Raw genomic sequence first — 15,983 nt, 5'->3', positions numbered from 1 at the left:
AAGAAGAGAAGAAAGAGAGAGAAAATTGTTAGATAATATATAATTAAATTTACCTTCACCAATTAGCTTAAGCTTCTAGATCGATCGGTGATTTAAGATGGTATCAGAGCAAGTGGTATTCAAGTCCTTGCAATGATGTTTCCTCCCCAATTAATTATCCATTTGTTTGGCTCTTCTTCATATTTCAACAAGTGAGGGCGAGTGTTAGATGATATATAATTAGATTTACCTTCTAGTCTAAAATAATACGCATGTTTGTGTATATGTATATGTGGCTCAAATAGGTGTTCAAATGTATTTTGAAATAGAACTACTTTTAGATAGTTTGCTTTTAAGTTAGCCAATAAAATGGTACACATCCCTAGAGATTTTGGGTTACCAATCTATAGCATGTATTAAGATCCATAGTGACAATAATAAAGTTGAAATATAGAGATTCGAACTTTTGACATTTCTTTACTAATAAATATGATTTATTATCTAGTTGAATATATTTAAATTGAGTGTTTCCCTCAACTATACTCGATACTAGTTAGTTCTAGCACGATTTAGCTATGAGATCCTAGTATAATGTTAAGCATTCCATATTGTTTACTGATTCTTATCATATATTTTCAAGCCATCTTTTCTTCTTCCTAACTATATACATTATTCTCTACTTCATTATGGTTAAAATAAAGTTAAATATGGAGTTTACTAAAGCTAAAATAACACTAAAATAATAATAAGAATAAAAGAATGTTAAAGTTTTTTTTCTCTAAAAAAGGGGACAATGTTTTATTGTTTTTGATTGTGGAGATCCTTCCACAAGATTCACTTCTCCCATTTGACAGAAAATTCCCTTCTGATGAACATAACGACGTGGGAATGCAGAGACCAAAATCATTTTTAATTTTTTTTTTAAAATTACTTTTCTTCATATAAAATAAAATATATTCATATTCAGATCAATAATAGACCAAAAAAATGATTTCCTTGATTTTGTCTTTATGTGATGTTTGATTTGGACATTTGATTCATTCCCATCTCTGTCCTAAACATCAAAAGCATTCCCTTCTTTTCAGGTTTAAATAATTTTTTTACACATTAAATAAATTAAATTTTTAAATTTTTAACTTTTTCACTTTTTCTTCTTGTGATTTTTAAATTTATTTATTCTAAATTTTATTAAAATTGTTCTTTTTCTAGACGATTTCAATGTTTTTACTTCAATCTTTGTGCTTAATACAGCTCTATGATTTAAAACATTTACTAATGTTGTGTTTGTTTAATCATGTAATTTAAAATTTTTCTAATAGTTTATACATTTGTAAGTTTTTTTTTTAAATATAGAAAAATAAATCAAAATATTTATAAAATATAGTAAAATTTCAAAATCTATCAATAATAAATACCGATAGACACTAATAATTTCATAATCTATCAATGATAGACACTGATAGACACTATTGTTGAAATCTATGGGTGTTTATCAATATCTATCATTAATAAATTCTGAAATTTTACTACATTTTTATAAATATTTTCAGAAATTTGGTCATTTAAAATAGTTTTTCTTCTATTTTCTAATAGGTTGTGCATTACACTTATGTCTATTTAACTATACGAAGAGTTAATATTAAAAGGTTGTTTAGTTGGACATGTAAACATTATACTAATGAAGTGAACGAATTATAAGAATTTATCAGACCATGACTATACAAATTTTCATCCCTGTATTTTCTTCTTAAAATTTAAAAAATTATTTAATAAGTCTCTTACCTTCTAATGTTGTGTTCAATATATTCAAAACTTCTAAATTTTCTATATTTTATATCTAATATATATAGGTCCTTAAATTTTTAATTGTATGCCTATAATATGTCCTTGAACTATTCCACGACTTTAAAACTCATAACTTTAGACACAAAATTTTAAATTTAACCTTTTCAGCACATTAAATTTATTTAAAATCCAATAAGTCAATTAGTTTTTAATGTTGAAGAGAGATAATAGATACAAAATTAAAAATTTATTAACTTAGAAAGACAGATTTAAATTTCAAACTTGTTAAAATCAAAATTGAAGTTGAGATCTATCATACTTGTTTTTAATCCAAAAGACTAATGGTAGGAATGTTCTCACAGATCGATTAAAATCATTTCTGTTATTTTTTAAATCACTCAAAAAAAATATTTGTAATCATTCAAAATCTATCTTATTGATATGAAAATGAGTTTAAAAGCGTGAAAATTAAACATTATATTGATTTTTGAGTGATTTAAAATGTGTTTGGAGATGTCTTTAAACATAACATTTAAATAATTTCAAAATTACTCTTACATATCACTGAATTTATAGAGTGCATCATGTGTTATACTTTTATAACTCTTCCTCTACCTCTATTGTCTAAACATAATTTTCAATAGGATTGGATGTGTATTCTAAATCTCTTCCATTTCAATGCAAATATAAATATGGTAATATTTAGTCACTTACACCAAAAAAAGAAATTAAAATATTTCAAAAACAAGGAAAAGACGAATTTGTAATATTTTTCTATAAATATGTGAAACAATTTGGCATTCCAACGCTAGAGAACAAGAAGCCTTCTTCTTCCTTCCTTCCTTGCTTCCATCCTTTTGCATCGCAATCGCAGAAACCCCAAAAATGGAGTTGGAGGATCACGAAGAAGACGACATGGAAATAGTAGAACCACCATCAAACTACATCGACAAAATCCACCCACTTTCCCGGTTCACCAAAAACCCATCTCCGGTCCACTCGAACCGCCCTCACCTTCCCTCCAACTCCAACCCCATCCTCTACAACTACAACTACAAAGAGTGCTTAAAAAACCACGCCGTCGCAGTCGGCGGCCACGCCCTCGACGGGTGCTGCGAGTTCATGCCCGCTGGACCCCATGGCTCTCTCGACGCCCTCAAATGCGCTGCGTGTAACTGCCACCGCAACTTCCACCGCAGAGACATCACCGACGACGGAGAATCGGGGCCGCAGTACATTTCGTACTGGCGTGGTCCGAGGATGCTGGCGCTGCCTTCGTCGTCGCCGGGACGGAAGCGGGTGAGGACAAAGTTCACGGAGGAGCAGAAGGAGAAGATGGTGGAGATGGCGGAGAAAATGGAGTGGCGGATTCAGAAGAAGGATGAAGCGGCGGTGATGGAATTCTGCAATGAAATCGGCGTGAAGCGGCGGGTGTTGAAGGTTTGGATGCATAACAACAAGAACACGTTTCGTAAGGAATCCAAACATAACTAATTTCCCTAACCAACTCACTTTTCATAACCTTTTTAATTTGTATCCTCATTTTCCATGATCATCCTGCTTTAAACTTTGGTTAATCAATTAACTAAGCCTAAATTGCAAAAAAATGCAAAATCGAAAAATATCTCTACTCTACTCTGTCAAAAGTTGCATTATTATCTTTCATCTTTCGTAAGTATTTCAAAATCATCTTAATTTTAAAAATTAAGACCGGATAGTGATTCAGAGTATTTGACTTTGTTCAAATCCTTGTTTTTATTTTATCATTCAATGTCAGGTCTCGATTTTCATTTAATGCTCTAAAGTATGTATGAGATAACAATGTATAGAGTAATTTTCGCTTGCGGTTAATTAATTTATCCCTTTCTTTTTAAGTTAGTAGTATCTCTTTGAGGTTTTGTTTTTGGGTTTTGGAGAGTGTGTTAGGTTCTATGGTCCCGATCATTGTGTAACATTTGAGATGGATAAATTAATCTTATGTTTAGTACGTATTTGGGTTTCATGTTAAAAGTTTTAATTATATCTGTGGTGTATATAAGATCCTTTGTTAGTTTGTTAGTTGTTGCAGAAAACCAAATTTATAAATCTCACACTTTTATATTCTATTTTAAAATTTTGGTTAAAAAACACTTCTAGTTACTATTGTTTGATAGTAAATTTGAAAACAATAGATTTAAGGAAAACAGTGTTGAATTTCATGTTTTTAAAAGTGTTTTGTAATAAATTTAGAAATTGAAGTTTAATTTAAGTATTTTTTTAAATATGTTTGATACTATATATTTATAAAAGTAGTAATTATCCACTAATATTTACTTGAGAATAAACTATTGTTTAGTTATTTATGAAGTGTTTTTTTCAAATATAGATAAATAAACAAAAATATTTACAAATATGTAAAATTTCACTCTATATATGCGATAGACTCCGATATACTACTATTTATGTAATAAAGACATATATAGTAGTTTATTGCGGTCTTTGACAAATATACGGTGATATTTTGTTATTATTTGTTAATATTTTCAGCAGTTTTGTCATTTAAAATAATTTTTTATTTATGAATATAATTTATGTTACAAAAAATAATATAATTATTATTTTGTAATATTATATAATTATATTACATTATATAATAGTGTACTATATTTTTAAAAGATAAATTGAATTTATAACCTGACATATTGTATTTGATGTTTTTTATCTTTATTTAATATAATTCTCAAATTTAAAATTTAAAAATCTAAATCAAAATACAGTAAAAATATAAAAATGTTGTTTCTAAAATTTTCACTATTTGGGTCACAGAATCTTGAGACAATTTTCATAAATTGAACTTGGGTTATCTGTCAAACTGCATATATTTCTGAACTCAGTGAATCTAAAAATATTAAATAAAATCCAAATTTTATACCAAACAGGCCTAAGGCTTTGGTAGGCACTAGACAATCCGGAAAAGAAATTTAAAAATAAATAATTCAGTTAAAATGTAGTTATATTCCATGATTTTAGATATGTATTTGGTAGCTACTCCAAATATTGAATTCTAATTTAAACAATAGTTTTAAATTTGCTTGATGTTATATTTATAAACCATAAAATTAGGTCTAGTTACCGCACTAAATATTAGGCTAACTATGAAGTATTATTAATTAATTATGAACATGTTTTAATTTTTTTTTTTTAAAAAAATTCTATAGTTATTATTTTGTAATATTATATAATTTATAAAACATTGTGCAACATATACTTTATTTTTAACCAAATAAATTATGTTTATTGTTGGATTGACATGTCAACCCTAGAAGGATCTAATTAATTTTTTTTCTAAGTCTGCTCAATTTAAACTAATTAGATACTTTTTAATATAAATTAATAAAAAACTCTAATTAATCTTGAATACAAATTGATAAAGGTATGGAATATTAAATTTAATCAATATTAATCTATCAAGAAAAATAATTTAAAGCATGCAACTTAAATTAAATGCAAAATTAATTACAAAAAAGTTAAAAAAGAAAACAGTGTAATTTTTATAGTGGTTTGATCAAACTCGACATACATCCACTTTTGCAAACGCCTCTTGAGATTTTGAATTAAAAATCTCCTTAGACTATTTCCACAAATTAAAGTTGAATTGCTACCTTATTCATTTGTTTGGTTCAAGAGCACTTTCGATCATTTTCAGAGGTTAGGATCAAAACGTTACAATGTTTGGAAGCTTTAATAACACATAATGAATTGTAAAAAGAGTGGACATGAAAGTTTGACATGATCACAAACTTTAATCCTTATAATACAATAAAAAAAATTTCTTTAAAATAAGATGAAAATAATGAAATTTGAAAGCTTAGAGAGAGCAATAATAGTGACCTTTTGCAAATTTTGAGGATCGTAAAATTCAAAAAAGTTAAAAAAAAAATTTGGAGAAGATGAAGTATAAAAAATAGGGAAGTTTGAAAAAAATCAGATTTGAACTTGGGCTATTAAACTGTGTAAAAAAGTAAAATGATATTCGGAGACTATAAGTAAAAAATAATAATTTAAAAAATAATATATATGTAAATATATAAGTACAGTTAGTAACTTTTAAAAATTTTAGCAAAGTGACTGTTGGATCAACTGTTTTTTTTTTTTTTGAACTAAACTCTGATTAGATTTTTTTTTAATTTAAAAGAAAGTTTAAATCCACTCATTAGAAATTTAAAAATTCAGATTGAATTGTGGGATTCAAAATGAGTTGAAATTTAGGAAATTTGAAGACGTCACAAATTTTCCACTCAAGTTGAAGAACACTTTTTCAACCAACTCTAAGCAAAAAAAATTTTGCAAGTCTCATCCTTGAGCTGAGTTTTATTCTCCTTCAGCATGCCATCAAACTTCACAGGAAGTTGACACCATATACTTGCAATTGGAAGTGGATTATTGAGTGGGAATTTGAGTGTCTTATGGGGGTAAACCCACTAAGTCCAATTTTTTCAATTTCTTTAATTTTAAAATCAATTTCTTAAAATTGAAATTTAATTTTCAATTAGTTTCAATTTAATTGATTTTAAACTAAAAAAATTAATTTGAAATCAAATTTTAAAAAAAAAATTGAAAAAAATCTGTAAAATTAATTTTAACCAAAATTTAATCTCAACAATTAACTTTTGATAAAATTAATTCCAAATAATCAATTAAACCATTTAATTAATTAGATTAATTTAATATCAAATATTAAATTAATTAAACACCAATTCTATAACCATGAATCTCTATTCATGTAATTAATATTTAAATCAAATATAAATATTATCTTATTCTTCAATTTCGTTTAATTCGTCAATTAAACGTGTAATTATATTATATATAATTACTTATTCCCTCAATTTGAATTTGAATGTTTCAAATTCTCTCATCACTCTATTCTAAGGTTTAGTCCGTTTGTGAGCTAGTAACAGAACCTAATGGACCTACAGATCATGAGGCTCCCGATCTGAGATTAATTGGCTAAACTCTTTAAACCAAACTAAGCAATATTTGTTAACTATCAGATCACTCCACTAAAACCCAGTAGTTGCACCCCTCTCACGATAGATATAATTGTGTCGACTCGATATAACAATAACTAGTAAGTTAACCCTTCATAGATTGTTTGTAATAACGGTTGGGTCATACTACAAGAAATCGCACTTTTCTCGACGTCCCAAATCGTCAGGAAATGGTGAAAAATTTGTCGAGAGATCCTTTCTCGACAACAGACAGATCGTCGGGAGTTTGATCGGGAAAAATCTGTTGGGAAAGGAACTCCCGATGCATAGAAGAGCGTGTTGGGAGTTCTAGGAACTCTCGACGCACTCTTCTATGCTTCGAGCGTTCTAGGAACAACTCCCGACGCCCTGTTTCATTCGTCGGGAGTTCTAGAACTCCCGATGACTTATTTTATTCGTCGGGAGTTAGGGGAACTCCCAATGCGCTAAAAGATGCGTAGGGAGTTCCTTCATTGGTTGAATATTGGCTTTTAAATTTTTTTAATTTGTAATTTGTAACTTTTTTAAAGGGTAATTGCAATTGGTAGCATTTTTAAAAATAATAATCAAATGTATAACATCATTTAAAAAAATTGTAAATATAGACAAATCTATTAGTGATAGACTTCTATTGTTGATAGACTCCCAAGTCTATCCACGATAGACTTCTAGCATTGATAGACTCTTACCAGTGATATAGTTTATCACTGATAGACTCCTACCAATAATATGTTCTATCACTGATAGACACCTACCAATAAACTATTTAAATTTTGTCATATTTGTAATTTTTTTACATTATGTTATATCTACTAATACTTTGGGTCTAATGTCTATATTTGCAACTATCCCATTTTTAAGTTTGATCTGAATAACCTGTAAAACATCATTAACCAATTCAAACAGATTCACATAATAAATAAAACAAACAAAACGAAATTTGTACTATAACAAATAAATGAAAAGTTATAAGATCCTACAATAAAACAAAGCCGATACTAAATAAAAGAAATTTTTTTTCAAAAATACATGGAAGAAATAATATAAATACATAAAAGAAAACAACGTCTGGAACACAACATCTTGAACAATCATCCAACCTCATCTCTGAATAGCATCCTACAATAAAATAAAAACATTCAAATGTCATAATCTTTTATAAACAAGAACACTTATAACCGAACGAACACACCTCTCGAACAGCATCCACAAAGTTATTAAACATGAACTTTGATTAATTTAATAAACAATTCCAAGTTTGTTCGGAGAATTTAAAATTTAAAATAATCTCTAATAGGTAATTTGACTTGTGTATACACAACATTCGTGGAGTAAAATTTATATTAAAAAATAATAATGAGCATTTAGGAATATGATAGTATGTTTTCACTTTTCAGAAGCATATTTCTTCCATATTTCTTATCATGATTTGCATTTTTCTTAAGTATAATAGTTATTAGACGGGACTTAAATTTTTCAATTTTGAATTTCTGTGATGTACTAGTTGTAAAGGACTAAAGACTAACTAAGTTAAAAATTAAGTAATAAGTAAAAGGGGTCACTTTTCTTGCCCCTAATGTTATTGATTTGGTTTGAAAACCAAATTGCTCGTAGGGATATAGAGTTGAATTTTCCTTCGTTAAGTTAGTTGAATAAACAAGTCTTTCACGAGTACTGCCTTGAATAGTTGATTCAAGTTAATCAGGCTGAACTGCTTTATACAATTATTAGAATCAAGAAAATTTTAGGCTTCAGTAAGAGAACTCAAGAAAATCATCAACTTCTAAAACCAATTTCCTATCCATGCTCATCATTAGAGACCATGAGATAACTTTTAAAAAGAGTGATGATTAAATTTTCATAGAATTTTCAATAGAAGTTTTAGTCATATACACAAACATCATGGTAAATTTGAATATATTTTTAATTAGTTTTAGTCAAGCAAGTCACTAAATCCCTAACCTTAAGAATTAAAAGGAAAAAAAAAAAAAAAACTCAATCTACCAAATTGCAAAAATTGAAACATCCACAATCCACAATTCACAATAACATCAACAATCCACCAAATTGCAGAAATTGAAATGTAATGAAAGGGGTCAATCTCAATCAGGACAACAAGGAAGGAAAAAAAAACCTTATGCTATAAACATTAGATGGGAAATGAAAGGCATGTGGGTGAACCTGTTGAAAGCTTGTGAAGGACACCAGAGCGGCGAATAGATCGAAGCGAACGACGAACGACGATCTGAACGACGAATGTAGATATGAACTGTAAGGTGATCGGAAGGACACCAGAGATCTTAACCGAATGGCAAACGACGAAGGAAATGGGAGCTTGTGAAGGCACGCGAACAGCGGACGGTACACGAATGGCAGGCGAGCGACGACGAAAACGTAAGGCAGTAACGAACGGATCGAGAAGGAACGAATGATGGCAGCCTAGGGTTTTGCAAGTTGAGGTTACTTAGGAAGAAGAAGGGCTGTCTGATCTGGGTATATACTAGATCTGATCTCCCGATGGCTATCGACGAATAACTTACCGCATCAGGAGATAGGTCCTATCTCCCGACGATCCCTTATGACGTTGGGAGAGACCTATCTCCCGACGGCAGATTTAGGCATCGGGGGAGCTTCTTTTTCTTGTAGTGTCAATAGTTGTTTACCTCCAAGATTACATCTTGTTCCTTAAGTTCCATTAATCCTCTAATGAACAAATAGTTTGTGATGTGATCACCAATCTGAGTCCCTCTCGGTCCAATGGCTCGGAGTCAGTACTTAAGGAAACAAACCCTAAAAGTGAGGAGTGAATTCCATTTTGCACCCTATGTCCCCAGCCATCTACCCAGTTTTATCCCTGAAATGGGAGTCAGTTCTTAAGAGATTTGTTTACGAAGTAGGTACATATGTTTATAATTTTTTAATTATTACGGTCTCGTTTGGTAACTATTTAATTTTTTTTTTGTTTTTTAAAATTAAGTCTATTTTATTTATATTTTTTACAATGACTTGCATCATTCTTAAGTACAATGATTGAATTCTTGGCCATTTTTTTTTTTAAAAAAAATTGAAATACTTTTGTTTAGTTCTCAAATTTTTGGCTTGATTTTTTAAACAATTGGTGAAAAGTAATAACAAATGAAGAAATCTAGAAGTGAAAGTAGTATCGATAGACTTAATTTTAAAAAAACAAAAACAAAAAACAAAATGATTATAAGCCTACGTGAGTGATTTGATGTTTTGTTTCCAAAATATCAAACGTTCCAATTCTTTAGATGTGAACACAAAAGAAAGAAAGAAAGAAATTGAGTGATTTGATATTAAAATATTTTTTGATTCTAAATGATTTTTAGATTTTAAAGTTATAAAGAAAGGACATAGCTGTTTCTATTGAAGGGAAATTTTGAATGGATGCCCTAAAAATCAAGAGTCCAATTGAAGTTTGGCCTCTTTTTAAAATTTTAATGATATAATATCTTATTGCCATAAGTGGCATGTGAATTTACCATATTGCCTATAGAAAAGATATCGATATGCCCCTCACATCTTCCACTCGTTTCTCGCTCTCGATCCACATCGGTCAAATATTTTGACCTTTTATACGTTCCTCACTCTCACTTCTCATATCCCTTCTTGGCTCGCCCTCTCATTGCTCGCCAGCATGTTTTTTGGTAACTAATGTGCATTGCAAGTCAATCAATCTGACAATTCATTCATTCCTTTCAAGTCAATTTGAGTAAATTGAGTAAATTGTTATCAAGTTTCCAAATCAAACACCAAACAAAGCAAACCAAAGAGAACCTCACAAACCTCATATCTCAATTTTGTGAAAACCCCATAAGATTTTGTATCGAGGCACAAGAAACAAGAGTTTGTAGTGATGAGCGAGGAGCGAGTGTGTATCGAGAAGCGAGAAACGAGAGTGTGTATCGAGATTTTAACAAAATTTTCAAATTTTTAATTGTCTTTTTTTGTTTACTATTTTAAAGGATGGATGAGAAGCAATTGTTCATTCGACATGGTGTGACATGGGTTGACAACAAACAGTGTTATGGTGAAGGTGTGTCGAAGGACATCCTAGTGCCAAGTACATTGAGGTACCAAGAACTGAAAGACCACATATACAAAGTAGTAAGGGTCGATTCATCATAATTCAACGTTGTAATGAGGGTTCAGTATAAGCTGAATTTGTATGGATTTGTGGTATGCCTAAACGACAACGATGACATTAGATTTCTGTAGGCTTAGTTAGATTGCAATAGACCTCAAATTTTTGTCATTGTAGAGGAACCATAAAGACAAAACGTAGATGAATTCCAGACAGAACAACAGATAGAACAACTGACGAAAAAGCAAATAGAACAACAGATAAAACAACACACTATTTGTGAGTAGACACAACAACAGACAAAACAACATACTATTTGTGAGTCAAACCTTTTCCCTTCCGTGGTCTATATGGGAAATGATGATACTAATTCATGGGCTTCAGGTATTACACAACAGTATACTAGCAGAATGAGAGTTCGTAATTCTAAAGTTAATGCACCCACAGATAGTGATCTTAATGGTAATGGTGGAGGTGATGGGGAGGAGACTATTATCGAGGATGTTGGGTGCGGTCCTTCTATAAATGATACTACGCATTCTACGAGATCCACTACTACAAATTTGACCTTTGGTGCTGGATAAAAATGTCAAAAAAATATCCACTTTGATGACCAAAAAAGTCAAGAAAGCCAACATAAAGAAAGCATCAAGAAAGTCTAACCATCAAGAAAATCAGTTTTCTTGACAGCAAAAAAACGTCACCAGAAACCCTTTCTTGATCTTTGTGGTCATCAAGAAAGGGTACTTGGATGTTTTTTGCCCATCTACATGAAAAAGGCAGCCAAGAAAAACCCTTTTGTTGATACTTTTCGGACGTCAAAGTTAGGTAATATTTGATATTTTTTGTCCCTCAACTATTTTTTAAGAACATTAAAAAAAAAAAAATTATATTTTTTTATGTCAAAACTATTTTATTGTCTGTTAAAAAAATGTTTTTTTATTGATGGTTTCTAAGCATCATCTATACACTTTTGTTGACGTTTTTTACCCATCAATTATACTAATTTGAAAAAAAATAAAAAAGTTAGGATCATCAGGACCGTCATATGCAACTTGTAATCCACCCCAGACAAGCTTTAGTTTTAACCTGAAATTTGCATTATCACAACTAGATATAATTAATAGTTTCCAACCTATATTTTATTGGGCTAACAAAGAAGTGTTTAACAAACTAAAACTTAGGCACACAAATGAACATATGCACAAATGAAGTAAGTAAAATTTCATTAACTCATAAATAAAACTCGACCACAAAGAAAATAACCTAAAATCGTAGATCAAATCTAACAAGATGTCTAAAAACAATTAACAAAAAGAAAATGAAAAGAAAAACATAATAAAAGATAACCTTACAACTAGTATAGACATTGGATTAAAAAATTAAACACTAACCATCTCTTTCTTGTGTCTAAATCATTCGGCGAGTTAACATGAAGAATAATAGTCAAAACATAACTATCCTTGGGTTGTAAAATAAACCTGGAGTGCAACATGTACAATGAATAATAGTCACAATTTGAAAATAACATACTTGTAATTAAGAAGCGCAATCCTTTTCAAATCAACAAGTATGTAAAGGGAATAGGAGAGCAAAACTTTTCATTTTTCATTTGAATAAACTTGAAATCTGAATCAGGCTCATGCAAACAACAAAGTCTTATATATTGCATCTTGAACTTGAAAAAAAAAAGTGAACTCTTTATGCATAATTAGTAAGTGAAGAAGAGATAGAATTTTCAAAATTACAAAAAGAAGGCTTACTGGACCTCTTGTGCCTTTAGCTTTGTTCGGAATAAGCTCAAAGAAGCTATGTTGCTGCACAATACAAGAAATATTCAGCATAGTCACCAATTAGCAAAGACAAAAATAATATCCCAAAAACTAATCAAACTTAGCTAACCTATCATTTCTCAAAATCTTCAAATCTCATAGCTTAAATCGAATATACGACTTGAAAGCATAACAATAAATATCAAGAATATATCAAAGAAAGTGATAGGCCTCCAATTATACTGCAATATCAAAGAAGGAAGAATAGGGGCAATATGGGAAAATTGGCAGTTGAGTCGGTTAAGGAGGTTGGAGACTACAACTAAACTACTTTCAATTCTATTGGGAGAAGTTCGGATTTAAAAGAAGAAAGAAACGGAAAGAGAGGGCATTGAAGACTGCATATCTTGAGTGAGGGAAGTGAGCTCTCGAGGGTGGGAGTTCGGGTTAGTCCGTCGTGTAGAAACAGCCGAGGAGTGCCATTCATCGCCTACTTCATCTACTAAGCGATCGTGTAGAAGAGCCTCAGCGATCGTGTAAATGCAGTAAGCGATCGTATAGTGTGTGTAAGCGATCGCGCAGTGTTAGTAAGTGATCGTGTAGAATTAAGCGTTCGGGTAGAGATTGTAAGCGATCGTGTAGTGAATGTAAACGATCGTTTAGTGTTTGTAAGCGATCGCATAGCAAGAGTAAACGATCGTGTAGTTGTTGATTGACATTCATCATTTAGTAAAGTACAAGTCCATCGTTTAACTGTTATGTTATACGATCGTGTCATCACACTTAATCAATAAATATACTTTAAAAGATTAGTTTCCTATCAGAAAGCTCTAAATTAAAACTTACCTAGCTACACAAATAGACTGAACAAAACTTTACACATATAGCCTATCAGCTGAGAAGAAAGTCTTTCCCTAGTTAAAGTTGAAAAAAAAAAGAGGTAATCAAAATGCCTCTAAAATGGGTGATGGTGTATACTAATGAGATAATTCGCAAATATAAACGTACCTTAAACCAAAATCAAAACATCCAAGTGATTAACATAATTATAGGATAGTCATTACACCCCTTACATTATCAACATAATACACTTATCCCAACCCCAGTATATAAAAACATATATAAATAAATTCCAACGGTAGAATTTACGAGGTTGAAATAGAGTACATAACAACTTATTAATTTTCTTTGGACATACAACTTATTAGCAATATGGAAAAAAAGGATTCCATGTAAGCATTTGAGATATACTAATCATCAAAGGACTTTAATGTATTAAATCATAAAACAGCTTGTCAATGATCATATAAAGTATGCAAAAAAAGAAATAGATTCATAGGGTTTGATAATAATACCAAAAGTGTAAAATCTATAGATGAAGACGACGCAAACGCGAGATCTAGGGCTGGAGCTGTCGAATCGGCTCGACGGAAAGGGCAACGCCGACAGGGCTCAACGGCGGCAGCTACGTTAAGGCTTTCAGTACCAACAATGTAAATCGACAGCGGTGATACTCGATTGTGGCAGCAAGGGCACCTGAAACCCAAAATTGAGATAAACTGCACCATAGAGAGGGAGAGAGAGAGAGAGCAACCAAAATCATAATCCACCTTACCGGCAACAACACCGAGAACGACGTGCGATGGAGTCTGGCAATTGAGCAACGACGAGCGAACGTGGGTGGCACGGCTGCTGGTAGACGGCAGAACTCGCGACAGCATGAGGGCTCGCTAGAGAGAGAGGAACCAAAAATTACCGGCGGGAGGCAGTGAACAGAGACGTCGCGCACGATCGGTGATGAATCGGGACAGTGGTGAGTGCCGATGACTGGACGGAGATGTGACATGGGACCTGCATGCGTGAAGGAAAGGAAGCATGAAGAGAGAAAAAAAATCTGTAATTCCAAATCGGAAGAGGGCTCTCGTGCGTACGGTTGAAGGATCCGCAACCTTTAAATTCTTTTAAAAAATATATATATATATATATTTAAACCTATATTTGATTTTCTTCCCTCTTACTTCTTTAATTCCAAATACCTAAAATTCCAAAATCTCTCGTCAATTTAAATCCAAAATCAAATCCCTTGACAAAAATAATTCAAATTAATTATGTTATCATTTATCCCAAATATGACTCCAAACACCAAAATCAAAGACAAATTAATTTAAGATAATTAACTTAGAAACAAACTACAATCAATATCAGAAAATTGACCAAATTCATCCAAACAAACTCATACTCAATGGGTGGCAGTAAACATATTAATTAAAACTCACTTATGGACCAAAGAAGTGGTTCTCAACCGGGTTTATAGTCAATATATGTATTTTAAAATCAGTAACAAATTTTTAAGCTCTAAATTAAGGTTTTGTTGACGGTCTTATATCACGAGCATCAAGAAAATAAAAAATATATGCATAAAAAAAGGTCAAATTTGTCGGAGTGGAAAAAATGTGGTTGCGATAGGGAGGACTTATGACTGATCTTGAAAACTGAAAAGGAAAGTAAAAATAAAAGCACAAAATGAAGTCTAAAAATGACGCAGTTTTGACTCAACCAAAATGACACCATCTTAATCCATTCTTGATGGTCAAAGTTAGTCAAGAAAAGAAGTTTTTTTTATGGACATTGCCCATCAAGAAAGCCCACATCAGCACGCCAAAAATTTAAATCGAATTAAATATTTTTTTTACCATCAACGAATCTAAAAATTGGGAATTCACCATTTTAACAAAAATATGTATTTTTGTGTCAATAAATATATTTTTCTTGACGTGCATGCACGTCAAGTTAAATATCAAAGTTTATTGTGTCAAGAAAGGTTATTATTTATGGTCTTTTGTCATGACTATCAAGAAAACAAAATTTTATACATCAAGAAAAGCCAAATTTATAATAGTGGTCTGATATACATCCGACACCGAGTTTTCCTTCTTTTTTCTTTGTGCAAATGGAAACTCCATTTCTGGACAATGATTTTGGTCATTCAATTGGAAATGTGGCTAGGAGGGTTGATACACCAGTTGGGTGTGGTACTTCAAGAGTTAGACCATCTGTTAGTGTTGTTGTTCGAGCGGGAGAGACCATATCATGTAGCCTCATTTCTTATTTAGTATGAGTGTGAGGTAGGACACATATTCTTCTCAAATGATGACGTGAAGATGAGGTTGTCCTTGCTAGCCATCTAGGAAAATTTTGAGACATGAGTTCGGAAGTCAAATAAAACATTGTATAGTGTGGGGTTTATCTATGAGACATGTAAGTGGGCAGTCCATGTGGTGAAAATAGAAGGATGTGATATATTCGCAACAAAGTATACGACTATTCACACAT

The 15,983-nt window shown here is 31.2% G+C and overlaps 1 protein-coding gene and 1 long non-coding RNA gene across 10 annotated transcripts; one reads left to right on the top strand and one right to left on the bottom strand.

Annotated features, from left to right (window-relative positions):
• Window positions 1–2,583: 2,583 nt before the first annotated feature.
• LOC120091889 (zinc-finger homeodomain protein 10-like) lies at window positions 2,584–3,616 on the top strand. Its single transcript, XM_039050047.1, has one exon. The coding sequence runs from the start codon at window positions 2,650–2,652 to the stop codon at window positions 3,256–3,258; it is 609 nt and encodes a 202-aa protein (XP_038905975.1). The 5' UTR covers window positions 2,584–2,649; the 3' UTR covers window positions 3,259–3,616.
• A 4,169-nt stretch (window positions 3,617–7,785) lies between these two features.
• On the bottom strand, window positions 7,786–14,639 carry LOC120090248. Of its 9 annotated transcripts, none has more exons than XR_005485484.1 (5): window positions 14,266–14,618; window positions 14,006–14,186; window positions 12,642–12,695; window positions 12,273–12,359; window positions 10,006–11,967 (listed from the first exon to the last, which is right to left on the bottom strand). It is a non-coding gene; the product is annotated as an uncharacterized LOC120090248 (long non-coding RNA). The 9 variants fall into 9 exon arrangements; XR_005485481.1 differs by having other exon boundaries at window positions 10,007–11,967; window positions 12,647–12,695; XR_005485485.1 differs by lacking the exons at window positions 10,006–11,967; window positions 12,273–12,359 and adding an exon at window positions 7,786–7,892 and having other exon boundaries at window positions 12,647–12,695; window positions 14,266–14,617.
• Window positions 14,640–15,983: the final 1,344 nt, after the last annotated feature.

The sequence above is a fragment of the Benincasa hispida genome, chromosome 11 (assembly GCF_009727055.1).
Source record: "Benincasa hispida cultivar B227 chromosome 11, ASM972705v1, whole genome shotgun sequence".
In the NCBI taxonomy this organism is placed as follows: domain Eukaryota; kingdom Viridiplantae; phylum Streptophyta; class Magnoliopsida; order Cucurbitales; family Cucurbitaceae; genus Benincasa; species Benincasa hispida.
This window is presented reverse-complemented; position numbering and strand designations above follow the sequence as displayed.

Bases quoted from the DNA above. Each gene is read 5' to 3' on its own strand.
- LOC120091889 (XM_039050047.1), top strand. From the start codon at position 2,650: ATGGAGTTGGAGGATCACGAAGAAGACGACATGGAAATAGTAGAACCA.